At 38.9% G+C, this 27,782-nt stretch overlaps 1 protein-coding gene across 1 annotated transcript; it reads right to left on the reverse strand.

Annotated features, from left to right (window-relative positions):
- Window positions 1-49: 49 nt before the first annotated feature.
- LOC117914800 (Werner Syndrome-like exonuclease) lies at window positions 50-27,679 on the reverse strand. The gene is made up of 7 exons (XM_034830272.1): window positions 27,246-27,679; window positions 24,216-24,395; window positions 4,064-4,194; window positions 3,007-3,264; window positions 729-839; window positions 600-651; window positions 50-512 (listed from the first exon to the last, which is right to left on the reverse strand). Exons 1-7 carry the CDS (start codon window positions 27,577-27,579, stop codon window positions 475-477), a joined length of 1,104 nt encoding a protein of 367 aa, XP_034686163.1. The 5' UTR covers window positions 27,580-27,679; the 3' UTR covers window positions 50-474.
- Between the last annotated feature and the right edge of the window lie 103 nt (window positions 27,680-27,782).

Raw genomic sequence — 27,782 nt, forward strand, 5'->3', positions numbered from 1 at the left:
CACTAAAACCTGCATAAAATTCAGGCAAGAGTAAGTGTATTCGTGCATGTTCACTGATAAACTTGAATTATCTTCATAGTTATATGCAAAAGCTGTATTAATATACAAAACTTCTGAGCCAAAAACTTGGCTTGCATATTCATAAACTGAAATACAATTATATTTGCAGGGTAAGTAATTGCAGACTTTCACTGGCAATTGAAGCAGATACATGTTGACTTTCAATGTCCAATAACTGCTTAGCTTACTGCTGTAGTGCTATTAAATCACAGGAAACAAAGAAATACAATTTTCCAATGTTCTGGAAAAGATAAATGGATTCAGGCAAAAAAATGAAAGTCTCTTTGAAAATAATACCCTAAAAAATAGGGAGTATAAAGCACAACTCCAGCCCTGTGCTCAAACATTAAATTAGCTTGCAGTCCCTGAATCTGAGGCAATAGAGCAATGGTTCCCAGTGACAAACTCGCACCACTATGGTGTGATGACAATAGTGGGGTTGAGGCCTTTTCCTACAAACACATTTTCATGATTGTGCTAATCCAACTACTTATGGGAAAAGACTGACAACAACAGCAAAAGTCATTCTGGTGACACACCTTCCAGTTCCTCAATTTTGTTTTCGGCTGTATCTGGGAAGCTCTTTAGTACCTGTACAACAATAACATAACAGCAAGTCATGGAAGATTTTGCTTAATCCCAGAACATGATAGATCATTGTTATTTACCTCATATAGGTACCATGAGGCAAAAGCATCTGTAGCAGCATACTCTAGTTGGGCCTTTGATAAAACATCAGCCTCCCAGTTTCCCAATCTTATTTTGTTGGGCTTAAGAAGCTGCAATTTGACAGAATGGTCAATTACATCTCCAAGTGAAAATACTATGCTTCAATTTGCACAGTATACACTAGCTTTAGAGGTAAGTGAATAAGCAAAAATGGCAGAGTATTTAGATACAATGACCAAGAAAGTGTCAATGCACCAGAGTATCCAATTATTTAAAGTTCCATGTAGAGAAACCATTACTTGTCAGATCAGAAATAAGCTCTAAAACTAACATGAAAGACAGAGAACATAATAAGGAAAAGGATGGTCAAGAAGGAATTGGCAGAGAAACTGAGTGTATTTGTAAATTTACACAAGCAAACTAAATGTGACAGCAAAAATCCCTTGCGATACAGCAACTGGACAAGGACATTAGAATTAATATTAACTGAAAAAACCAAAAGCTCTGCCCCCTCTCTATCGGATGGAAGGGTAGAGGCCTTTGGTGTCCCTTCCAGTCAAGAATTGGGTCCTCACAATCACTAGCCAATATGCTTTTCTCTCATGCCTCTCTTCGTTCATGGTTCAATATTCTGGTGTCCTAGGCGTAGAGGAACCACACCAATCCATCCTGAACTTGGTGGTTAAACTCTTAAGTGACAATACTGTAGGGGAGGAACTGAGGAAAAATAGTTTGACGCCAAAGTTTGAAGCAATAATTGGTCCATGCCCAGCTTAGTTCAAATCATGCATAATCCCATAAATGGTGTGATCAAGATTGATGTATGGTTTTGGATGCAACAGGCTCACAGCTGAGCTATCGAATGAAAACGTAAGAGGCTCATTGACTTGCACTTTAGCTTATTACAATTTTTAGCAATTTATTTTAGCTTATTTGAGATTTGATCTATTAGTTATTTTCTCTCTTAAACTAGGTCGTGTTTATGGCCTTTAATTTGTATTGGTTTCAAATCTTTGTAACAGGCTAAGCCTAAGTTGTCAAGTAAATTAGGGTTTATGTTGCCTACAGAAAATAACCTGCAGTCCAAGTAACCACGGAAGCTACTAATATGTAAGGCATATATCTGTGATAGTAAATACTGAGCTTGAATTCCAGTAATTACTCAGTTAGCTTCACTAATGTAGTTGAACAAGAACAAGCTATTGAATTATTGTGTGCTCACTAAAAAGTTTGATTATATACCTCCAATAATTCACGTGCCACACAAAACTCATAACATCACTAGTTATTTTCATTTAATTTTTGAAAATCCTGCCATAACCAGAGAAAACCAAAGAAGCACAGTCTTCTAGGAGTTTGAATGTCCAAATTTAGTTTTAGCCATTCATCTTCCAAAAAGAGTTTGTAAATGGCATCTATATTTAGAGTCACTTCATCAAGTCAATTCATTTCATTTCAAGCTCAGAAGAAGACTAGTTACTGCAGTTGTGCTGGACATTCAAGAGTCATCAACCCAAACTACCTTAAGATGGGCAACTGACCTAAATACATAGATCAATTTTTGGTAAAATTAAAATAATCTTTAAAAGCTTTTGGAAAGGATTTTGGTGCTTAAGAAGTTTGTTTGTAGAAAATGAATAAGGAAGTTGAGAACATCATTCTTCAATGGATCCATGATATTGATGCTTCAATCATAAAGAATTGCTCTTTTGGATCTTTGCTACCAACACACACAATCATATGCCCATCCACAGGCATAGTCCTTCAGTCAATCCATGTGCACTCTTGGTCGACCCATTGAGGTATTTCTTAGCAAGCTAAAATCTTATCTTTTTAAAACCTTCTGCAATTAGACTGCTAAAAATAATATAAGTCCTGAAAACATATAAATGATTGTTTCACATTAGAAATAAAACATCTTTTGGCACAAAATTCCAGATAACTCATAATGTATTAAGTAACTACATATCAGAGAATACCGCCCAAGCCAACAGAAATTTAACAAATCAAATGTAGGTATGATGCATGAGATAGATATCTACTCAAATGGGTGCAAAGAGTGATAATAAGAAACTAGAACTTGCATGCATTCTACTTACAACAGGAACTAGTTCTATTTAATTGTATAAATTGGAAAAGAGATTAGTTTTGAAGGGAAATATAGGCAAACCTCACATAGAGAGTGATCTATTAGATTGTGAAAAGAGAAGAATAAAAAAGAAATAGTGATATAACATGGCAAAGAAAACTATTCACAAAGAGGTAGGTAGAATTAACCTGTTCGAAGATGGCAGAGAAAAATATCCTCAGAGAAGAACATAGAGAATTAAGATGGCAAAGAAAACTCTCCCCAAAGAGGTACATAGAATTAACCTGTTTGGAAATAAGCATTTCCGTTAGAGATCCAAGACCCCACTTCTTTGCATCTCCACCAAGCTTTTGATTAGCAAGATAGGATAGATCTTCCAAATCTTTAACAGATACACTATGATCTTTGAAAACCTTAACAGCATCATTGGCAATGCCAACTCCAACCTATGCATGTGTAAAGAAGCATACTAAAACCCAGAACTCATAGAATCAAAATAAACAATTAGAATGTATTTATATCATCTTCAAATACTGAGAAGATTTTGAAATGAAGGATTTAAAAATAGACTAACATGAAGAGTTCATCGGAGGAAAAAGTAAATTAAGTTCCAATTTATTTTTGGAGTAGATAGGCTGGTTGTGATGGCAACAACTATGGTGATGGTGATTGTAGCAATCGCCACAGACAATGATTATGATGAGGCAATAGTGGTGGTGACATCGTGGTGGCAGCATTAGGTTGGCACAGTGGTGGTAATAGTGTTGGTGCCAACAATAGCAATGAAACTGTGTTGTAGGCAATGGCCACACCAGTGCTGCTGCAGGGATGCAGGTTGGGACAATTCTGGCACTAGTGTGGTCGCATGGCAGTAGTGATAATGTTGGTGCTGAAAACAGCATGCTTTGGTTGTGGTTGTGACATGGGTCAGTGTGGTGGTGAAGGTGGCATGGTTTTGGTGTTAGGGAATGAGTAGTGCCAGTGAGGTGACTGTTGGAGTGCAGATGAGCATGTCTAAGGATTTGGCATGCCAAATCCACATGTTATTTTGAAATCCTTAGGTTATAACATTTTAAGCCCTCTTCAAGGAAATAAATCCCATCTTAAGCAACCCAAACAAGGTCATGTAAAAGGGAATTCCCAAATTCCTTGTTTCCTCAGAGTCCTTTCTCCAAACCCCTCATTTGAATGCACCCTCAGGTACTTCATTTAGCAAATGCCTCAATTTTAAAGCGTTTAGCAAACCTTTATGGATGTAGGATCCTCAAGTAGAGATTGCAGGTTTTGCGGGATTCCAGAATGAATAATATGCATGACGTAACAATGACTATTACCCCCACATATCTGCATAACTGCCGCCTTCCCTTGTGACACACCTGTCAAGAAGGCTTTCTTGTAATACTAATCCAACATTTTAAGTCTATCTTCCCTTGATAAATTAAAACTCTCATATTTCTGATTTTTCTCATTCAAAAATATCACAGATATTCATATTTCTTTGAAAGAACTCAGGATGCAGTGTAGCATGGATGTTAAGATACAGTATATGTGGAAAACAATATCTAACAATGATATCAATTTTATGTTTATGTAGAAAATAATATGTAACATTGATATGCATTTTATGCTATGCATACCATACAAGATAAAATTATGATAAATATACATGTTTGCCGCTTCATATTTCTTTTCTTTTATAAGATAGGCCCTTCTGATTAAAAAGAATTAATTAAATGGCTCCCATAAAGAGAGTAGTTTATTTTGGTATTCTTCAGAGTGTGGGTAAGTGCTAGCAATTCTATGATCCCAATTGGACCAAAGGTACAAAAAGAGAAGTTCTGAAAGTGGAGTGATGGGGATCAAAAACATTCATTTCAAGCTTATTCTTGATGTTGGTGAAGAGATTGAGAAAGATTCCTATTTGCCTTAAAATTAGGATTTGATATTACGTTCCCAACTCAAGTCAACGAATTGTTGGTCGAGTTTCAAGATATAACCTCTATAGACCTCCCTAGAGAGTTACCACCCCTGACCAACATTCAAGATGTCATTGATCTAGTTCCAAGGTCTCAACTACCTAAGCCCCAATACTATAGACTAAATTCTAAGGAGAGTTGAAATAAATAGGCACGTAGATAAACAATTTAAAAAGGTGTTATTCAACATAGCCTTAACCCTTGTGCTCTCCCTGTCTTACTTATCCCTAGGAAGGATGGTTCTTGGAGAATGTTGAACCATCAACAAAATAACCATCAAGTATAGTTTTCCCATACATAGGTTAGATGACATGTTAGACTTGATGGCAGAATCTTCAAGATTGATTTATGTAGAGATTACACCAAATATATATTATATTAGGAGATGAGTGGAAAACTCCATTTAAGACCCAAGATGGACTTTATGTGTTAATCATGCTATTTGGGTCATCTAATGCATGTAGTACATTTAAGAGGGTTATGACACAGGGTTTACTTCCTTTCATAGGGAAGTTCATGTGGTCCATTTTGATGACATCTTGATCCATAGTTGGTCTAAAGAGGAGCATTTAGATCATCTTAGGAAGGTATTTGCAGCTTCACTGAGCGAAGAAACCTTATGTTAATCTTAAGAAATGTTATTGTTGGGCTTTGTGGAGCCTAGTTTTGTTTGATCCGGTTTGACAACCCGACCCGAATAATATTGCATGGCTTTTTAATGGGAGATTTATTGAGGCCTGTTGGGCCCGTTTAGCCCATTGTGGAACCACCTTTTGTAATTAGGGTTTTTTAGTGTGGTGGGGTTGCCGTGTTATATATATAGAGAGAATATTGTAGCCGCCAGGTTGTACTCTGTATTCTTCCCTGATAATAGTGATATCCCTGCAACTCCGTAGACGTAGGCAAATTGCCGAACCACGTAAATACTGTCTTGTGCGTGTGATTATCTTTTCTTTGGCGTGTGTTTTCTCTAATTTTTGTTTCTCACGGGTTGGGAATTCGGTTTAATTCCCTACAACTGGTATCAGAGCCTAGGGTTAGGTTTGAGTGGGAGCAATGGCAGAGGAAGCAGGAAAGGCGTCTGGAATAGAAAAGTTTGATGGCACAAACTTTACGTATTGGAGGATGCAGATTGAAGATTATCTCTATGGGAGGAAATTGCATCTGCCTCTTTTGGGGACAAAACCTGAGAGTATGAAGGCTGAGGAATGGGCGCTTCTTGACAGACAAGTTCTAGGAGTTATTAGGTTAACTCTGTCTAGGTCTGTTGCACATAATGTTGTAAAGGAGAAGACCACAACAGATTTGATGAAGGCTTTGTCCGGTATGTATGAAAAGTCGTCCGCAAACAATAAGGTGCATCTGATGAAGAAATTGTTTAATTTGAGATGGCAGAGAATGCATCAGTAGCACAACATCTGAATGAATTTAATACAATCACAAATCAATTGTCGTCTGTAGAAATTGATTTTGATGATGAGATTCGTGCTCTGATCGTCTTGGCTTCTTTGTCAAACAGTTGGGAGGCAATGAGGATGGCAGTAAGCAATTCTACGGGAAAGGAAAAGCTCAAGTACAATGATATACGAGATTTAATTCTGGTTAAGGAGATTCGCCGAAGAGATGCAGGTGAAACCTCAAGATCTGGTTCTGCCCTAAACCTTGAGACAAGAGGTAAAGGTAATAACAGAAATTCAAATCAGGGTAAATCAAATTCCAGAAATTCTAATCGGAACAGAAGCAAATCTAGATCAGGCCAACAAGTACAATGCTGGAATTGTGGGAAAATAGGTCACTTTAAAAGGCAATGCAGAAGCCCTAAGAAGAAGAATGAAGATGATTCTGCTAATGCTGTAACAGGAGAGGTACAGGATGCATTACTTCTTGCAGTAGACAGTCCACTTGATGATTGGGTTTTGGATTCAGGAGTTTCGTTTCATACCACTCCACACCGAGAAATCATACAGAATTATGTTGCAGGTGATTTTGGTAAGGTGTATTTGGCTGATGGTTCAGCCTTGGATGTTGTGGGTCTGGGAGACGTCCGAATATCGTTGCCCAATGGGTTTGTTTGGTTACTGGAGAAGGTTCGACATATTCCTGACCTGAGGAGGAATCTGATTTCTGTTGGACAACTTGATGATGAAGGACGTGCAATACTATTTGTTGGTGGTACTTGGAAGGTTACAAAGGGAGCTAGGGTATTGGCTCGTGGAAAGAAGACTGGCACTCTGTATATGACCTCATGTCCAAGAAACACAATTGCAGTTGCTGATGCAAGTATTGATACAAGCCTATGGCACCGTAGACTTGGTCATATGAGTGAGAAAGGGATGAAGATGTTGTTGTCAAAAGGAAAACTACCAGAATTGAAGTCCATTGATTTTGACATGTGTGAAAGTTGCATCTTAGGAAAGCAAAAAAATGTGAGCTTCTTGAAATTTGGCAGGACACCGAAGGCTGAAAAATTGGAACTAGTACACATTGATTTGTGGGGGCCTTCTCCGGTTGCATCCCTAGGAGGTTCAAGGTACTACATCACTTTTATTGATGACTCAAGTAGAAAGGTATGGGTTTATTTTCTGAAAAATAAATCTGATGTATTTGAAACTTTTAAGAAGTGGAAGGCCATGGTTGAAACAGAAACAGGTTTGAAAGTAAAATGTTTGAGGTCAGATAATGGAGGAGAGTACATAGATGGAAGGTTCAGTGAGTATTGTGCTGCACAGGGAATTAGGATGGAGAAGACCATTCCTGGGACACCACAGCAGAATGGTGTGGTTGAGCGCATGAACAGAACTCTCAATGAGCGTGCTAGAAGTATGAGGTTGCATGCTGGACTACCAAAAACTTTTTGGGCTGATGCTGTTAGCACTGCAGCTTACCTGATAAACCGAGGACCATCAATTCCCATGGAGTTCAGACTTCCTGAGGAGGTTTGGAGCGGTAAAGAGGTGAAGTTTTCACATTTAAAGTTTTTTGTTGTGTTTCTTATGTTCATATTGATTCTGATGCTCGTAGTAAACTTGATGCAAAGTCAAAAATATGTTTTTTCATTGGCTATGGTGATGAAAAATTTGGTTATAGGTTTTGGGTTGAACAAAACAGGAAAATCATCAAAAGTAGAAATGTGATATTTAATGAACAGGTTATGTACAAGGACAGGTCAACTGTAGTGTCAGATGTTACAGAAATAGATCAAAAGAAATCTAAGTTTGTCAACTTAGATGAATTGACTGAAAGTACTATCCAAAAAGGGGGTGAAGAAGATAAGGAGAATGTAAATTCACAGGTAGATTTGAGTACACCTGTAGCTGAAGTTCGCAGATCTTCCAGGAACATTAGACCTCCGCAGCGTTATTCACCTGTTTTAAATTATCTCCTGTTGACTGATGGTGGTGAGCCAGAGTGTTATGATGAAGCCTTGCAAGATGAGAATTCAAGCAAGTGGGAGTTAGCCATGAAGGATGAGATGGATTCCCTGTTGGGGAATCAGACATGGGAACTAACTGAATTGCCAGTAGGAAAGAAGGCTTTGCACAACAAGTGGGTATACAGAATAAAGAATGAGCATGATGGTAGCAAACGTTATAAGGTCAGATTAATTGTTAAAGGGTTCCAGCAGAAGGAAGGCATTGACTACACAGAGATATTTTCTCCAGTTGTGAAGATGTCAACAATTAGACTTGTACTTGGAATGGTGGCTGCAGAAAACTTACATCTTGAACAGTTAAATGTGAAGACAGCATTCCTTCATGGTGACTTGGAGGAAGACCTTTACATGATTCAGCCAGAAGGGTTCATTGTTCAAGGATAAGAGAGTCTAGTCTACAAACTGAGAAAGAGCTTGTATGGCCTTAAACAAGCTCCTAGACAGTGGTACAAGAAGTTTGACAGTTTTATGCATAGAATTGGGTTCAAGAGATGTGAAGTTGATCGCTGTTGCTATGTTAAGTCTTTTGACAATTCTTACATCATATAACTGTTGTATGTGGATGATATGCTTATTGCAGGGTCTGACATTGAGAAGATTAATAATCTGAAAAAGCAATTGTCCAAACAATTTGCAATGAAGGATTTGGGAGCTGCAAAGCAAATCCTTGGTATGAGAATCATTAGAGACAAGGCTAATGGTACATTGAAGCTTTCACAGTCAGAGTATGTGAAGAAAGTTCTCAGCAGGTTCAACATGAATGAAGCTAAACCAGTGAGCACACCCTTGGGGAGCCATTTCAAACTAAGCAAAGAACAGTCACCGAAGACAGAAGAAGAAAGGGACCATATGAGCAAGGTGCCCTATGCCTCAGCTATTGGCAGCTTGATGTATGTTATGGTGTGTACAAGGCCAGACATTGCACATGCAGTGGGAGTTGTGAGCAGATTCATGAGTAGGCCTGAAAAGCAGCATTGGAAGGCAGTCAAGTGGATTCTAAGATATCTGAAGGGTTCATTAGATATATGTCTTTGCTTCACAGGTGCAAGTTTGAAATTGCAGGGTTATGTAGATGCTGATTTTGCTGGTGATATTGATAGTAGAAAGAGTACTACTGGGTTTGTTTTTACTCCAGGTGGTACAGCTATATCATGGGTTTCAAATCTACAGAAGATTGTTACTTTGTCTACTACAGAAGCTGAGTATGTTGCAGTAACTGAAGCTGAAAAGGAGATGATTTGGCTACATGGTTTCTTAGATGAATTGGGTAAGAAGCAAGAGATGGGCATTTTACACAGTGACAGTCATAGTGCAATTTTTCTTGCCAAAAATTCGGCTTTTCATTCAAAGTCGAAGTATATACAAACAAAATACCACTTTATCCGTTACCTTGTTGAAGATAAACTGGTAATACTTGAGAAGATTTGTGGATCTAAGAACCCAGTAGACATGTTGACTAAGGGTGTCACTATTGAGAAGTTGAAGTTGTGCGCAACTTCAATTGGTCTTCTAGCTTGAGGACAGGAGGATGAGTTGCAGGGATGAGGGATTGTTTCTTGGAGGATAGCGGTTTGATGTTGGTGATTGAACTAGTCTCCAAGTGGGAGATTTGTTGGGCTTTGTGGAGCCTAGTTTTGTTTGATCCGGTTTGACAACCCGACCCGAATAATATTGCATGGCTTTTTAATGGGAGATTTATTGAGGCCTGTTGGGCCCGTTTAGCCCATTGTGGAACCACCTTTTGTAATTAGGGTTTTTTAGTGTGGTGGGGTTGCCGTGTTATATATATAGAGAGAATATTGTAGCCGCCAGGTTGTACTCTGTATTCTTCCCTGATAATAGTGATATCCCTGCAACTCCATGGACGTAGGCAAATTGCCGAACCACGTAAATACTGTCTTGTGCGTGTGATTATCTTTTCTTTGGCGTGTGTTTTCTTTAATTTTGTTTCTCACGGGTTGGGAATCCGGTTTAATTCCCTACAGTTATTTCCTTCAATCCTAAGTGATCACTTTACGATTTATAATCTCCTTAAAGGGTATAAAAGTTTATCATCAACAAGTTAAGAGCTATTAGAGAGTAGCCTAAGTTTTACCTATCAGAAAAACTAGAGAGTAGCCTAAGCCTAGGACAATTGTGATGTTCATAGTTTCATGGATTAGTCACTTTTTATAGGCGATTCCCTAAGGGATTTAGTACTAGAATGACTCCCATTATTAATTGCATGAAAGGGAGTTCCATTGGAATGAAGTAGCAAGAAAGGCACTTAAGGAGACAAAATACAAAATAATTAAGGTAGCATCTACCTTAAGCCATCCTAATTCTTCAGAAGTCTTTGAGGTGGCATGCAATGAATGAAGTGTTAGCATAGTTGGTGTCTTAAGTGAAGAAGGGCGCCTAGCATACTTTGATGGGAATGAGTCTAAACAAACGTATGCCATTTATGGTAACAGTTCTATGCTGTTGTCCAAACCCTTCATTCTTAGAGGTATTATATATTATCTCAACAGTTTTTGTTATACTTCAACCATCAAGCACCAAGTTACCTTGGTTCTCAAAGAAAGTTAAGCATCAAATACACTAGGTGGATAGAATTTTTTTAAGAATAGGTTTTTGTTCTCCATCATCATGTAGGAAATGAGAGTAAATTGTCAATGTCCTTAGTCGAGTAGTGGTTGTTTTATAGGCTATGAGTATAATGTGGCTGGATTTCGGAGGATGAGGGTAAGCATCTTAATTGCCCTGATTTTCTTGTAATTTATTAAGAAATTTAATATAGTCATCATTAAGATCATGTTGATTTTGTTACTCATGATGGCCACTTGTTTAGGGGATTTAAACTATGCATTCCTCACACTTCAATTCAAGATTTGTTAATCAGGGAGTTGCACAGTACAGGTCTAGTTGGTCACTTTAGTAGGGATAAAACTATTGCTTTGATGGAGGATAGGTCTAATTTGCATTCCTTGAAAACAATATTGCCAAAATTGTGTCACAGTACTGAACTTGTCAATTACCTAAGGAAAAGAAGAAAAAACATGGTTTGTTTACACCTTTACCTGCACACCACACCCTTGGTAAAGACCTTAATATGGATTTTGTTCTTGGGTTATCAAAAATAACTTGAGGACATGATTCTAGTTTTGTTGTGGTAGACAGATTTTCTAAGATGACACATTTTATCACCCATTGCAAAAAAACTGAAACCTCAGATGTAGCCAAGTTATTCTTTTTAAGGAAATAGTTAAGCTTCACAGATTACCCACTTCAAAAATGTTTGATGGGGATGTGAAATTTGTTAATTATCTTTTAAGGAAACTTTGGAGTGACACCAATATGAAACTCTCCTCAGCTTTCCATCCTCGAATTAATCATCAAAAAAAGGTTACTAATCGCAATCTAGGAGATTTGCTTAGGAATCTTTTTAGAATAAAACAAGGTAATTCGAATTTGAATCAATAGCAGAGTTTGCCTATAACATTTTGTGAACTGTTAAATCATCATTTAAAATTGGTTATGGTCGTTTTCCTTGTCATCCTATTGATCTCATCCCTTTATCTTCTAAATCTAGACTTTTTTAACTTGTTGAATCCTTTGTTCAACACATTCAAGATCTCCATGCTTTTTGTTCCTCTGGGAGGTCATGATTTCCATGCTAATATTCAATGTAATTATAAACTTGCCATCGATGCGCATAGTAGAAATCAAGAATTTAATGGAGTGCCATAATCTGTATTCACTCTGAGGGATTCCTCAAACATTCCTTCAAGAAGTTTTTTGCTCAAGCAAGTGGACCTTTTCTTATTATTCACAAACTTGGGCCTAACACATATTGGCTTACCAAATGATATGAATATTAATCCAATTTTCAATGTGAAGGATAGGTTTCCTCATCGAGACATTTTTTAGTCTCTTGTTGTGTTAATTAGTATACAAGTTTAGCTATAACTTTAAGAATTCCCAATCCTCCACCTTCATACGACCACACATGGAGTAGATTGAGCATGTGCCAGATAATGAAGTTAGTAGATCTTCTCATGATGATTATCGTCATTATCTTGTCAAATGCTAGGGTCAACCAGTCTTTAATGCAACTTAGATTACAGAAGAAGAGTTGTGCCAGCTTAATCCCAATCTTCTTGAGCAGTACCATGCCCAAAATTATACCAGATAGAATTGGCGAGGAACAAAACCACTCATTTCAATTTCATTATAAACATAGATGTAGAGAATGAGAAGGATCTATATTTGCCTAAAAATTATCTTATTAAAATTTGGTTTTAATTTAGTTCTAATCTGTATTACCTTAGCTTCATAATTTAACTAGAATTTAGAAGTGCATTTCCTTTAGGATTGGTATCTTGAATTGCTTATATATATGTTGATTATAACAATGGAGGGATTATTGTTATTATTGTTATTTTTTGAGAAATCTTCAAAAAGTTTCCATCTTTTCTATCTCTCTTTATTCTTTTATCTTATAAGTTTTTGTTGTGAAGATGATGGATCATCCACTCTAGGTCGAAGCTATCCCATAACAACAAATCAAAGTGTTGGTTGATGCTCCGAAATACACTTGCTCATATGGTAGATTGAAAGGGCCAACTCCCTAATTGTGATTCTTACGCAAAATTCATCTTAAGAGAATTACTACTTATGTGTAATCAATTTATTCGCATTAAACACTGAAGAAGGCTTAAAAGAATTTTGCGTATTTCAATAAATCATAGACTCATAAAAGACTCTTTGGAAGCATGTTATTAGTAGGAAGTTTGGGGAGGAAGAAGGGAGTTGGTATACTAGGGAAGTGAGGGAGGGTTTTGGAGTAGGTTTTTGGAAGGAAATTAGGAAGGAAGGGTCTCTTATGCAAAACAAAGTTGTATTTTCTGTGGGGAACAGTAGAAAAGTGAAATTTTGGAAAGATAAATGGTGTGGGAGCTTCGCTCTTTGTAATTCTTTCCCCTCTTTGTATGCCTTTGCAGCTTTTAAAGAGGCTTGGTTAGTGGAGTAGTGGGACTCTTCAGGAGAGGAAGGGGTTTGGAGCCCTAGGTTCTCTAGGCCCTTCAATGATTGGGAGGTGGAGGAGGTGGAGGAGGTGGAGAGATTACTTTTGACAATCCAAGGAAGGAAGCTTAATCCTAATCTGGAAGATAGAGTGTTGTGGAAAGAGACTAAGGACGGGATTTTATCTGTCAAATCTCTTTATAGTGCTCTAGTTTCAAGAAGTGTTGTTTAGTTTCCTAATAGCATCATTTGGAGCCCCTGTGTTCCTACTAAAGTGGGTTTTTTTTGCTTGGCAAGCCTCTTGGGGTAAGGTGTTAACTTTGGATCAACTTAAAAAGAGAGGGTGGACTTTAGCTAATAGATGCTTCCTTTGTTGTGCGGAAGAAGAGTCTATTGATCATATTCTAATTCATTGCACCAAGGCAAGAGTTTTATGAGAGTTATTGTTTGCTCTTTTTGGCGTTATTTGGGTCCTTCCTTATTCAGTTAGAGATACACTTCTTGGTTGGCGTGGTATTAACATGGGCAAGAAGGGTAGTAAGGTGTGGATGGCAGCCCCTTTGTGTCTTTTTTGGGCGGTTTGGAAGGAAAGAAATAGGATTGCATTTGAAAATGAGGAGCTTTCAATTTATAGGTTGAAAAATTCTTTTGTATGTAATCTTTGGTTTTGGACTAAGTCGGTTGTAAATGAAGGACCTCTTCCTTTAATCAGTTTTTTTTATTGGTTGGGTTCTAGTTGAGGGTTGGTTTGTATCCCCTCTTCTTTTTGTTCTTGCTTTTTGGCTCCTCTTGTATACGGTATACCCCCTGTATGCTTTTGGGGTAGCCTTAAGGTGCCCTTTTTTCTAATATATATTTTCTCTGTGTGTTTACTTATCAAAAAAATAGACTCATAAAAACTTGAGTTCAAGTTCCTCCCAAGCTAGGAGAAATTAGTGGGGAAAAGCCCCTTAGGTTCATTAATGAGAATGAAGAAAAGGATATTTTGGTAATTTTTGTTGATTTAGGGTATTTAAAGGTGAAAATTATAAGTAGCTAATTATTTTCTCTTATCTAAAATTTAAAAGAATTTTTCACTAGAAATTTTTTACTGTAATAAGTTTTTATACTTTTTTATTTTTCATTTTGTAAAATCTTATATTTTATTAAAAAAAAAGTTCAGATTTTCTATAAGGTCTTATTTCCTAAAAATGCCTTTATAATTTCTAATATATTTACTAAATGCCTCTATTTAGTAAAATATTTCTATGTTCTAGAAGTTTCTAACTTTTGAAAAGTTTATAGTCTTCTAAATAAAAATTTTATGTGAATGTGTTAGTGTAACTAGATTAAGTTTACAATTTTGCTCAAATATACACTAAGTTGTTTGTCTCACATCCCTAAGTATTTCTTATCTCTTTTCAAAATTCCAACATTAGTAGCTTTAATGATTGAGAAATTGTAAAGGGATTTTCTTTGGTCAAGGGTTAGGGAAGGTAAAGAGGATTGTATTAACAATTGGGACATAGTGTATAGGCCAAAGCAGTGTGGGGGTTAATTGGGGAGAATTCTCTAAGAAATCATGTTCTCTTAGGGAAGTGACTCTCAAGGTTCCTTTGGGAGAGTTTTGCCCTTTGACATTAGGTTATTTCAAGTATTTATAGACAACATTCTAATGGATGGGACACCAAAATTATGGTTATATGGTCACATCGATGTCCTTGTAAGGCCATTGTACAAGAAGTCTCTTTTAGGAAGAATTGTGGTGGGAAAATCAACCATTGTGTTCACAATTTTCAGGTATTTACTGTGTTATCACAGTAAAAAAAAGTCTCACCATATCAACTATCCTTGATAACTTTACTTCTCTTTCTTGGAACCTTAACTTCCATCACAACCTCACTGATTGGAGATTGAGAATCTCAAAAGAGTTATGTCCACACTCACTCTTCTACACTTTTGTTCATCCATCACAAATACAAGAGATTGGTCTTTATCCTCTTTAGATTTATTCTCAGTAAAAATCATTCTTTTTGGTCAAGTTCGATTTATCAAATCCAATTCTTTTCTCTCCTACCAAATTTTTACGAAATCAGAAGTTTCGTCTAAGATCAGGCCTTGGCTTTGTTAGTGGCACACAAGAAGTTAAATACCAATGACATGTTATAGTTGAGAAGACTTTACAAATCCTATAGTCCTGATTGATACATCTTCTGCATAGAGAGTGGAGAATTGATCGATCATCTATTTCTACATTGCCCAATAACATTAGGACTATGGCACAAACTATTCAATCTCACCACAATAGGTTGAGGTCCACCCAAGATTATATGCAACATGATGACCACTTCATATAGAAATTTGAGAATTTGCATCAAAGGTAAGACCTTATGGAAAATTGTTTATCTCATAGTGCCTTGGATTGTGTGGTGAGAGAAAAATGTTAGGATCTTTGAGGAGAAGTGGAGGACAACAAAGATATTATGGGATCTACTTCACTTCTATTCCTCCTTTTGGGCCTCTTGTACCAACAACTTTGAAGGCATTCCAACTAATGTTATTCAACTTAATTGACATATTCAATTTGTAAATCAAAAGGGTTAGACAACATTGAGGGAAGCTTAGTTTAGAATTGAGAAGGTATCATCACCTATGTATATCCTTAAGTAAACTAAACCTTTTTGTATGGTTTTCCTTGTACGGTGGAAGAGTTTATTAATACTATGATTAGTTTCTTGTTATTATAGGGAGGACCCCTCATGCTTCTCATGTACTTTTTATCATAATTAATACATCTTTTGTTTCTCATAAAAAATTATACACTGATTTGGCATTGCTTACTTCCAAATGGACTTGTTAAATTTGAAGTAAGTTGAAGACATCTAAAGATGAAGGTATATGATGAGGTAAGTATGTGCTTCAAATTTGGTCAAAGTGATAGCAATATAAGTATCCAATTCAAGTTGAGAAAGAGCAAAACAAAAAGGGGAAAGTGAAAATGAACGTTCAAATCATGAAGAATAGCACATTCTAACCATGACTATTAGAACATTCTAACCATGAATAACAGAGAGTTCAAATCATAAACAATGAGGTGTTCAAACCATGAACACTAGAGCATTCCAATGCCGTGCAAGAGACTTTCACATGTTCTCTTAGAGGAATTTCCATTTTAATTACTAATCACTTTCCTATTATAACCTAACTTGAACACCTAGGGTTCACTTTCAAATATCTAAGGTTAATTCTTTGTGCGAACATGCATGTTATTGAAATATAATGCCATTATAATGTTATATCTTCTTCCACCTACTTTGTTCATTTGTTTATGTAAACTTCATTTTGGGGATTGGAATAGGAATAATAACCAAGTATTTAGTGATGGAGGAGAGAGAAAGACCTAGAGAGAGAGTGAGCGAGAGAGACGGAGACGAGTACTGGCCTCAAGGTGCGAGAGGGGTCTCAGAGGGACATTTCAGGTCAGGGGGTCGGAAAAGGAGTTTTGGGATTGAGTCCAAAACTTTTGAGGTTGAGACAGAGAAGAAAAAGGGGAGGACGCAAATCTTTATAGTGGAGAGAAAAGGAGGGGTTACTTCTTGGATCAAGTTGGGGCCAGCAAGTTTAGGGCCGCTCATTGAAGGTCTGGTTTATTGTTTAAAGGACATAAGAACGGGCCATTGGGAGAAACGATGGCAAGAGAATGGGAGATTTTTCTCCTTAGCGCGAGGGGAAAACAAAGGGGGTTGCTTCCTGCGCCTGGGGGTCGCAGATCGGGAAAAGAAGAGATTTAGCATCTTCGTTCCCAGAGGTAGAGGAGCAAAAGGGGGCTGGATCCTTTTGGTGGAGGCGCTGCGAGAGATAGAATCCAGTCCAGACGGGCAAATGAGACAGGAGAACAGGGACAAACCTTGGATACCCTTGGTGGGAAAATCCTTCGCGGAGGTGGTCAAGCAAAAATGCAGCACCGGAGAAGGGGTGGTGAGGGTGAAAGTGGATAACAACGATGTAAATGCGAATCTGGAGAAGCTGGACCATTGCCTTGTAGGTTGCTGGAAGCGAACACAAGGTGCGGGGGAAGATTTAAGAAAATGGGGGACCCAAATGTCAAAATGGTGGGGGCTTAAGGGCAATTTAGGCTTAGCCAAATTGGAAGATGGTAAGGCACTTTTGGAGTTTGAGTTGATAAAAGAAGCCGAGAAAGCCCTAGTTGTTGGGGAAGTAGTGGTCGATGGCCTTGTCTTGCGCTTGGAAAAATGGAGCCAGAGGACGGGATGCTTGATGGAGGAAGAGAAAGAAAGGGAGGCCTGGGTAAGGATAGTGGGTCTTCCCATCTCGTTATGGAATCGGGACATTCTGAGCAAGATAGGAGAAGGATGCGGGGGTCTGTTAAAGATAGATGTCAAGACGAAGAGGAAGGAAGAACTACAGTGGGCTAGAATTCGGGTAAGGAGAAAAGCGGGGAAAAATCCTAACATGGTGGAAATCTGGGTTGAAAATTCATGCTATTCCATCACTCTGTGGTGGGAGACGAGGCCGACGCTGCGAGTGGTGTCGTCCGGCGAGGAAGAAAGGCAACTCGTAAAAGATAGAGAGGTTGAGGGTGAGGCCAAATCACGCGAGGGCAAGCGCGTGAGGGAGGCTGAAGGGGGCTCGATACTCGAGACGCAGCGTCAGACTGAGGATGGGATGCGACAGCTGACCGTTGGGTCAGGGCGACCCATAGAGGGGGCTTGTGGGCCTGGGGAGCTGCAACTAAGGCCCAAGGGAGTGGGGCTTAACCAAAATGGGCCTCCTGCGATGGGCTTTATGGTGAAACCCAGTGGGGTTGTGGGCAGTAGCCCATCCTCTTCCGCTGAGGTGGCTGTTGGACCAAGGGAGAGTTGGACTAAGGCCCGGAAGCACATGGAGGATGTTCAGAGCCCAGTGAGGGAGCCAAGCGACCAGCCTGTTGAAGCCCAGAGGTGCGGAGGAAGCCCGGGAAGCCCATTCTCTGAATTCTCTTTATTTGGAGAGAAGGATGGGCTGCACAGGCAGAGAGAGGCAGAACTCCTCCTCATAGGGCGATCGAAGACTGATAACGCGCTTATTGAGGAAGCGACGAGGTATGTACAGTCCGATTCCTTGGTCACGGTGCCTCCTTCTCCTCCTTCTCTTTGTTTTGGTCGGACTCCCGTGGGGGAGTATTGCGACCTTTCTGGGTCTGAAAAGAAGAGGGGCGAGGACGACTATCCTCTTCAAATGATCATGGGATTGGAACCCCCTTCGTCAGAGACTGTTGAATGCTGGGATTTGGTGGAGATCAACAAAAGCAGAAATGAGGATAATGGAAAGGATTTGGGCTCTGACCAGATAGTGCCTCGAGTAAATAAGGCAGGGGGGAGCTTAATTGGGAAAAGAGTGACTTCGCCAGGTTTAGTAAGTTCTTGGGTTTCTCGACAGAAGGGTTGGAGAAGGACATTATGGAGTTTCTGATCAAAATTCGGAAGAGAAGGGAAAGAGTTCACAGTAAGAACAGTCTGGAGAAATCCAAATTTGAGAGAGAATTAAAAAGATTGGAGTGTTCCATTAACTATGAAGGGGGGAAGAAGCAAACTGATGGTGGACAAATAAGGGGGTGCCAAATTACGGAGTTTAAATGAAGCTACGAATCTTAAGTTGGAATGTTCGGGGGGCCAATGACAGCGCCAAAAGAAGGGTTATTAAGGCAATGATCAGAAGGCAGAGGGTGGATCTTTTTTGTCTCCAGGAGACCAAAATTCAGGCTTTGTCGGAGGGATTAGTGAGAAGTCTGGGTTCGGGTAGGTGGTCTAATTGGGTGGCTCTAGACGCATTGGGCACTGCGGGAGGGATTCTGGTGTGTTGGGACAGAAGGTCTCTGGAGGTGATGGAGACGGAGGTGGGAAACTTTTCTGTTTCCTGTAGAATTAGGAATGTGGAAAATGGGATGACCTGGATTTTTACTGGGGTGTATGGACCTTTCTCCAGAGAAGACAGAGTGTGTTTGTGGGAAGAACTAGGGGCGATTAGAGGGTTATGGGAAGATCCATGGTGCTTATGGGGAGACTTCAACGTCATCTTGTCGCAGCAAGAAAGGAGTAGTCTGGGTAGGTTATCTGGAGCTATGAGAAGTTTTGCCCAAACTGTAGAGGATTTAGAACTCACTGATCTGCCAATGCAAGGGGGTAATGCCACGTGGAGTGGGGGAAGGAATAACCAATCCTGGGCGAGGCTAGACAGGTTTTTGGTGACTCAGCAGTGGCTAGACATGTTCAGTGGGGTAACCCAATGCAGATTGCAAAGACCCACATCCGATCATTTTCCTATATTGCTGATGGGTGGGGGGATAAGGAGGGGCCCCACTCCGTTTAGATTCGAGAATATGTGGTTGAAAGTGGACGACTTTAAGGGTCTTCTCCGGGGGTGGTGGCAAGGGATAGAGGTAAGAGGAAGGGCTAGTTTCAGATTGGCCTATAAGATGAAGGTTCTGAAGCATAATATTAAAATTTGGAATAAGGAGGTGTTTGGAAGGCTGGAAGTTAATAAAAACTCTGCCCTTCAATAGCTGGAATACTGGGATGGAGTGGAAAGTGAGAGAAGCCTGACTATAGCTGAAACGGAGCAAAAAAAAGAAGCCAAGGATGCCTTCTATAAATGGGTGCTAATGGAAGAAGTTCATTGGAGGCAGAAGTCTAGGGAGTTATGGCTCAAGGAAGGGGATAGGAATACCGGGTTTTTTCACCGTATGGCCAATGCCCACCGTAGGAATAATTCGCTGGACAGGATTGTAATCAATGGGGAGCTGCTGGTTGAGGACCAAGAGGTGAGGGATGGGATAGTGAATGCATTCCAGAAATTACTCTCAGAAGAGCCGGGGTGGAGAGCGGATATTGAGGGGCTGCAGTTTAATCAGCTGAATCCCCGGGAAGCTGATGACTTGGAGGTGCCTTTCACTGAGGAGGAAATCAAATTTGCTTTGATGGAGATGAGGGGAGACAAAGCTCCAGGCCCGGATGGCTTTACAGTGGCCTTCTGGCAAGTTTGTTGGGATTTTGTGAAGGAGGAGGTGGTGGAAATGTTTAAGGAATTCTTTGAGCATGGGTCATTCGCCAAATCTCTCAATACTACCTTTTTGGTCCTTATCCCTAAGAAAGGAGGAGCTGAAGACTTGGGGGATTTTAGGCCAATCAGCTTGCTTGGGGGCCTGTATAAACTTCTAGCCAAAGTCCTAGCTAATAGGCTAAAAAAAGTGCTGGATAAGGTGGTTTCAGTCGACCAAAATGCTTTTGTGAGAGGGAGACAGATTTTGGATGCTTCTCTAGTAGCTAATGAGGTGATTGACTATTGGTATAAGAGAAAAGAGAAAGGATTCTTATGCAAGTTGGACATAGAAAAAGCCTATGATAGCATCAATTGGAAATTTCTTATGAAGGTTCTTCAGAAGATGGGGTTTGGGGCTCGGTGGATGGAATGGATGTGGTGGTGTATCTCTACGGCCAAATTCTCTATTTTAATCAACGGGGTTCCAGCTGGGTTCTTTTCAAATTCAAAGGGGTTGAGGCAAGGAGACCCCCTCTCTCCATACCTTTTCGTCTTGGGTATGGAAGTGCTCAGTAACTTGATTAGACGGGCGGGTGAGGGGGGTTTTATTTCAGGCTGTAGGTTGCGGGGGAGAGGGGGGGATGAGCTGACTGTTAGTCATCTCCTCTTTGCTGACGACACTCTCATTTTCTGCAAAGCTGAGAGAGAGCAATTGACCAATCTGAGTTGGATTTTGGCTTGGTTTGAGGCTGCCTCGGGCCTTAGAATTAACCTGGCTAAGAGTGCTCTATTTCCGGTGGGGGAAGTGGATGAGGCGGAGGAGCTGGCGGCTGAGCTAGGTTGCAGTTTGGGGGCTTTACCCACTGTGTACCTAGGGCTGCCCCTTGGAGCCCGTCATAAAAATTCCCTTTCCTGGGATGGGGTGGAGGAGAGAATGAGAAGAAGACTAGCCCAGTGGAAAAGGCAATATATCTCGAAGGGGGGAAGAATTACTCTCATTAAGAGCACTTTGGCCAACATACCCATCTACCTCCTTTCCCTTATTCGCATTCCTAAGGTTGTGGCAAGAAGGATTGAAAAAATCCAAAGAGATTTTTTGTGGGGGGGAGGAAGATTAGAGGGGAAAGCTCACTTGATTAATTGGAAGGTGGCATGTAGCCCTAAGGAGGAAGGGGGTTTAGGCATCCGAAAGATAGATGTATGGAACAAAGCACTTTTGGGCAAATGGGTTTGGAGATATGCCTATGAAAAGGATAATCTTTGGAAAACGGTGATAGGGGTGAAATATGGTCAAGAGGGAAGTGGGTGGAGGACTAAGGAAGTTAGTGGGCCTTATGGGGTGGGGTTATGGAAGGAGATTATGAAGGAGGCGGATTGGTGTTGGGAGAGCATGGCTTTTAAGGTGGGAAAGGGAATAGAGTTTTGTTTTGGACGGATAAGTGGTGTGGCAATGAGGCGTTCTCTCAAACCTATCCTCAGTTATTTACCTTGGCGGGTCAGAAGAATGCCAAAGTTTGTGAAGTGTGGGATTCTAGTATGGGCCAAGGAGGTTGGAATCTCAGATTGGCTAGAGATCTCAATGATTGGGAGATGGAGCAGATAGGTGGCTTGTTGTATCTTCTGAAGGACTTCAGGATAGCTCCTGAAGAGGACTCTGTGAGTTGGAAGAAAGAAGGCAACGGTGTGTTTGGGGCTAAAGGGCCTACAAAAGTTTGAGTGGCCCCTCAGCCGGTGCTTTTCCAAATAGACGCATTTGGTTGGATAAAGTTCCAACAAAGGTGTCCTTCTTTGCTTGGGAGGCATCATGGGGGAAGATCCTCACCTTGGACAAGCTTCAAAGAAGGGGATGGCAGTTCCCTAATCGGTGCTACTTATGCGGATGCGAAGAGGAAAATGCAAATCATATTCTCTTACATTGTATAGTGGTTAAAGCTATTTGGGAGATATCCCTTGCCATTTTTGGAGTTCAATGGGTATTCCCAGAGTCAGTTATAGAGGTGTTACGTAGTTGGAGGGGTTCTTTTGTGGGGAAAAAAAGAAAAAAGATATGGAATTCCATTCCGTTGTGTATATTTTGGACGGTTTGGAAAGAGAGGAATAGGATAGTATTCAGGGGAGGGTCCTTAGATATTCAGAAATTTAAGAATTCTTTTGTATGTAATTTGTGGAGTTGGGCTAGGGTGTACATTGGTGAGGAAACTCGCACTCTGTTAGGCTTTTTGGAGTGGCTTGGGACCACTTGAGGGGGGGTGAGGTTTTTCCACCTTTTTTCTTGTTTTTCCAGCTTTGTTTGGGGCTAGTAAGTATACTCCCTGTATACATGTGGCTTTTTTGCCTTTTCTAATATATATGATTGCTCATTTATCAAAAAAATAATGCCATTATTCTGCTCTAAATCTGAAATTCTTAAAAACTGTTCAAGATTGATCTTGAAAGTCCTTTTGGTGAAAAGATGAGTAGGTGTGCCAATTCACGTGCTTTGATATATATTTGAGGTGATTCATTAAGGAGTATGAGGCACTGCGTTTAGGACATGAAAGCAAAGTTTAGGTGCTAACCAAAGTCCCTTAAGTGAAGGTTGTGGCCAGGTTAGGTAAAACTATATACTTGCTTTTATATTTAGTGGATTTTAATATGCAGTTGACTAGACAGTCTAGACCCATGGTTTAACACCTATGAAGGTTTCTTAGATGGTTACCACATATATCATGTATCCTAATTATTATGGTTTGATCATTGGTTATTATTCATTGCTTCACATTTCAAATTACATATAATTGGATCTAACAATGATCAGAAAGAATTAAATGTTAGGCTTAAGAATTTTGGACAACCTATTCAACCTCACCCGCTATCCCTAAGTACTTCCAGGTATCAAGAAAGCATTTTTCATTTAGATTTAGAAATTCTAGGAAAATAATTAGTGTGCTAATAGTTTACTACCTAGGTAGGGTTTCCTTTACATTTTCATTGGGATTTTACAATTCCTGAAGCCCATAAATAAGGACATTTAATTAAAAGGAAAATAATGTTTGCATCCTTTAATAGCAAGCCTACTATTTTTTCTTCTGGGTGAGACTTCTAAAAAGTATTAAGGAGACATCAAGGGTTTTTTCTTTTAATCTTTCCTTCTTGTTTTCTAAATTCCTTGACATATTTTATTTTTCTAATCAGAAACAACAAAATTCATTGGTTCATGCCCAAAAAGAGCATGAAGGGCAAGTCGTCCTTGCAAAATGGATCCACCTTAGGGTTGTCCTTTATCAAATTCTCACCATGCTTCTTACATAAAATCAGATTGCCAGAGGACTGTAATGCATCCCAAAGGCCATATTAATTAGCTATTGATGGTCATAGATCGAAAAACTTGCATTGCTTTTTTTCTCCTTAGGTAATAAAATATCTACAACACATTAGATATGAAAAGAGTAAAACTCTAATCTAAAACACTATGTCAATGGGATAAGTCTTAATCTCTCCAATCAATATGATGGTTGGCATTCAAGATGGGCATGGCAGTCATTATAGGAGTATCTATGCCAGTGGTAACGGTCGTGAAATGTGTGTGTGTGTGTGTGTTGTGTGTATACTGCAAAGATTCATAATTTGATATTAAAAAAAAATGGCAAAGTTAGAACTATAACAAATCACAGTTTCATAAAAAGGTAAAAAATGAAAACAAGGTCACTATAAATGAGGTGTAAATTTTTTTAGATAGACAAAACTGCATGATTCTTTAAAAATTGATAATGTAGTTTCCAAAAAAAATTACCAGGCAAAGTCCCATAAAATCTATGACTTCACCATGCAGGACAGCCCTAAAGGTAAAAGAAATTCTTTAAGTAACACATAAAAACAAATTAGAATTTTAAAGAAAAATACTCTAGCAACTTATTAAGATTAGACCCAAGAAAGGAACTCAATCATGCCAAAAAGACACTAAGACATATCATATTTCTGAACCAACCTTTTCTAAAGGTGGGTCTCCACTCAATGTCAAATCCAAGAATGGCTTGCCCCATTTCCTTCTTCTTAGTTTCAACAATCTTTAAAAGCTCCGCTGTTGCTTTCTCTACTTCAGTAACAGTTCTGGAATATACAATGTGGCCTCCAAAATTCATTTTTGGCAATCTCATCTTAAAGTTTTCTGACACAGGGAACACAATGAGATGGTCATTATTAGAAATTAACCACATCTCAGGTCAAAAAACAATAAAAAATTGTCACTGGTTTTGTTTTATTACACAATCTAAAAGAATCAAATAAAACTAGCTCCAAAGTGATCTAATTTAATGGGAAGACTTCTCAGACTAAATGTAAAACTCAATATAGGGAGATACGATATCTTGTTCAACACTACACTGGAAAATGTCACCATAAAGATCAACTACATGTATATCTAAAAGGCATTTTGTAGTCACCCGAGAATCAATAAGATGCATAATGTGTACTTTGATGCAATAGTAATAAACTAAACAGAACCACTTAAATTTACTCAATTACCACCACTTAAGTTTAACAAACTTAGATCTCCTCCTACTTTTGAAATGTAACATTACTGAGGTTTCATTTTTCAATATATATCTCCTTTGCTTTAGTCAAACCATTGGAAGCTTAATAGATCTGCTGACCACAGACCAGTTTTTTCTTAAAATGCCCATTTTACTCTTTAAAGCAAATAAACTGCAAAGAGACTATTCTAACCTTTATCAATTAATATGACACTTAAACACTAATTATATATGATGAAATATAGACCAAGTCTTTTTTCCTCGAATTTTGAAAAAGTACAACTTTGTCCTCAGAATTTTGAGAAAAGTTGTGCTCTTTGTTTGAAGAAGAATTCTTCCAAATGGATTGGAGAAATGCTGTAATCATTTTTTATCATTTTCAATTTTTCAAATTGGAAAAAACAAACCTGGTTTTTCATAAATGAATTTGTAAAGAAATAAATTCTTTACAAGCCAAGATTTTTTTCATATTATTTTCATAATAATGTATTTATTTGGGCAGTGCGAGAAAGAGGTTGAAGCCCACATATGCACATACAAACAGACCACATATTTAGTAAAAGAAGGAAACACAAATTACAAATTAGGAGTTTTGTAAAGCGTAAAAAGGCATAGCCCCTCCTATACTCAGTCGATCCACTTCAGAGAAAAATATACTTTGTGGGCTTTAATTGCAAAATCCATATTAAGCTCTTCCTTTCAACGTACCCCTATATTTTTCCTCCAAATGGACCAAATCAGCTTATATACCCTCTTTTCATTGCCAATATATTGCATCACTTGAATAACTGTATACTAAACTGCAACACCCACCTCATCTAAATAATATAAAAACCCAAAAGGAAACAACTTTGCAATCACCAATAAATGAAAGCCAAAAGAATAGAATTTGGTATATCAATTCCACTTCCCTCTCACACTAACACATCTATCCTAGGATGACCAATCCCTTCTAGTCACATGATCCATCATACAGGACTTATCCTAAACCACCAAGTAACATAGGAAAGACACCTTCAAACATAACAGTGTTCATAAGTTTTTGAACAGGAAACTGCTCTCTTCCAAAGCAGTCATCCTGTCAATATAAAACCACACTGAAAATAAATCAGTCTCATTTCCCATCCAAACTAATGTATCCTCTTCCACTAATTTCAGTTTTATTTTCTGTAAAAAAGAAGGCCCTGATGCTCCTTCACCCAATCAAGTGTGCACCTAATAAGTTCGACTTTCCCACTCTTCCTCATCCCACATGACCCCAAACCCAAGCCTTCTTGAAGTTTGAATTCCAAGTCTCACACCCTATGTCCTTCCAAATACTAATCCTTGTCCATTCTCCTATTGATAAACCTAATCCAATCAAAAACCTACCCACAGCCCCATATAGCTGCAAACATCTACACCATGAGATCATCACATCTCAGTCAACCAATCTTCTTCCATTAACCAGATTTCCAAAGCACTACTACACAAAAGCCTTCACATTAAATTAAAAAAACCTCAGTAACCATTTCTGTGAAAAAAAGTGTGGTCCATTACAGACCATAAGCCCAACCCTCGGAGGACATACCAATTTCTGTTCCACCAGCTATCATTTAAATTAAATGTTTCTTCCATTCTCTTCCTAAGGATATTCTTTAAGTTCCTCCACCCACTGTACCATGGATACAGAGATTTCAAATTGTCATAAACAACAAGGTCATTGCAAAATATCCAAGGTTCTCAGATTACCACATCTATGATTCCTTGATAGCTCTCCAAATAAAGACAAATTGGAGCCAACTCACTCTTGTACAAGTTAAGTTTTAAACCAGAAAGCCATTTCAAACAAATTTCCAAAAAGCTTCAAAAGCTAATTGCTGGAGGATAAACAAGTTGCCCTATTACATTACTTAAGTTTGAAATTGTCAATAAGATGCAACACAAATAAGAAAGTTTCTATAGAGACCAATCAAATCTTAGAATCTATAACATATTGCACTAACACCTTGACTTTTTTGAAAGGGAAAAAAAAAAAAGAGAGAGAGAGGGAGCATTAGGATCCAATCCACTGAAAAAGATGATTATGAAATATGAACCCACCCTTGCAAAAACAGAATGCAGGAAAAGAGGCTTTTTTAATCTAAAGCAACAGCTCAAAGATGTGAGCTACAGAAAAAATGGTTTTATCTGTTCACATGTATTCAAATAATACTTCAACCAACTCAAATCACAACTTAAAATAGAATCATATGGAATTTGCTTTGGTCAAGGCCGGCATTCTCTTGCTTTAGTTACCCAGAAACAATGAAATTACTGAGCTGTTTGGTAAATGACTCAATGCTGAATATTGAATGGAAGTTACAATTTGCCCTATTTTTATTAACAAGTAGAAATTTTGAGTGCTTTTTCAGTACCAAATTCAACAATCGGTTGAACGGTTTCGTGTCACTTTCCTCTGTTTCTGACCAACCAAACAAAGAAAACTAAAGCTAGGAAACATTTACCTTGACAAGGAGAATGAAGTAGATTCAAGAATCGGTTTGTGGGGCAAGGAGACAGTGAAAACGAATTTAAATCTCTGCCCTTGAACGCGCTGGGACATCGGTTAGAGCCAATAGAATTGGGCAAGCGGCGGCGGATTTTCCGGCGATCGTCGGCCTCTTGGGAAGTTGGGGTTGAGGAGGAAGTTTGAGAGCGAAATGCAGATTCAATGGCGTCCAGTTCTTCGAGTTGCTGTTGTGTCATTGGTTGGTCCCAATCCCATTCTGGCACGGAGAAGATGGATGGAGATGGAGATGGAGATGGAGATGAAGAAGAAGGATGGTCTCTGGTTTCCATTAGTAAAGTTGACCAGTGGAGGGAATTTTTGAATGTGGTGAGGATGTCTGGCGGTTTGGGGAAGGATTGGGAAGGCCCAATCACAAATGAAAGGCGAGGTCAAGGGTGGGTTTTGTGGCTTTATCGTGTAGGGAGCTTCAGGATTGTTTTGCCACCAAGAGGCGTTCGAGTTCTCAGATTTGAATTAGTGTATGGTCAGGCTA

This window comes from Vitis riparia, chromosome 5 (assembly GCF_004353265.1).
Source record: "Vitis riparia cultivar Riparia Gloire de Montpellier isolate 1030 chromosome 5, EGFV_Vit.rip_1.0, whole genome shotgun sequence".
In the NCBI taxonomy this organism is placed as follows: domain Eukaryota; kingdom Viridiplantae; phylum Streptophyta; class Magnoliopsida; order Vitales; family Vitaceae; genus Vitis; species Vitis riparia.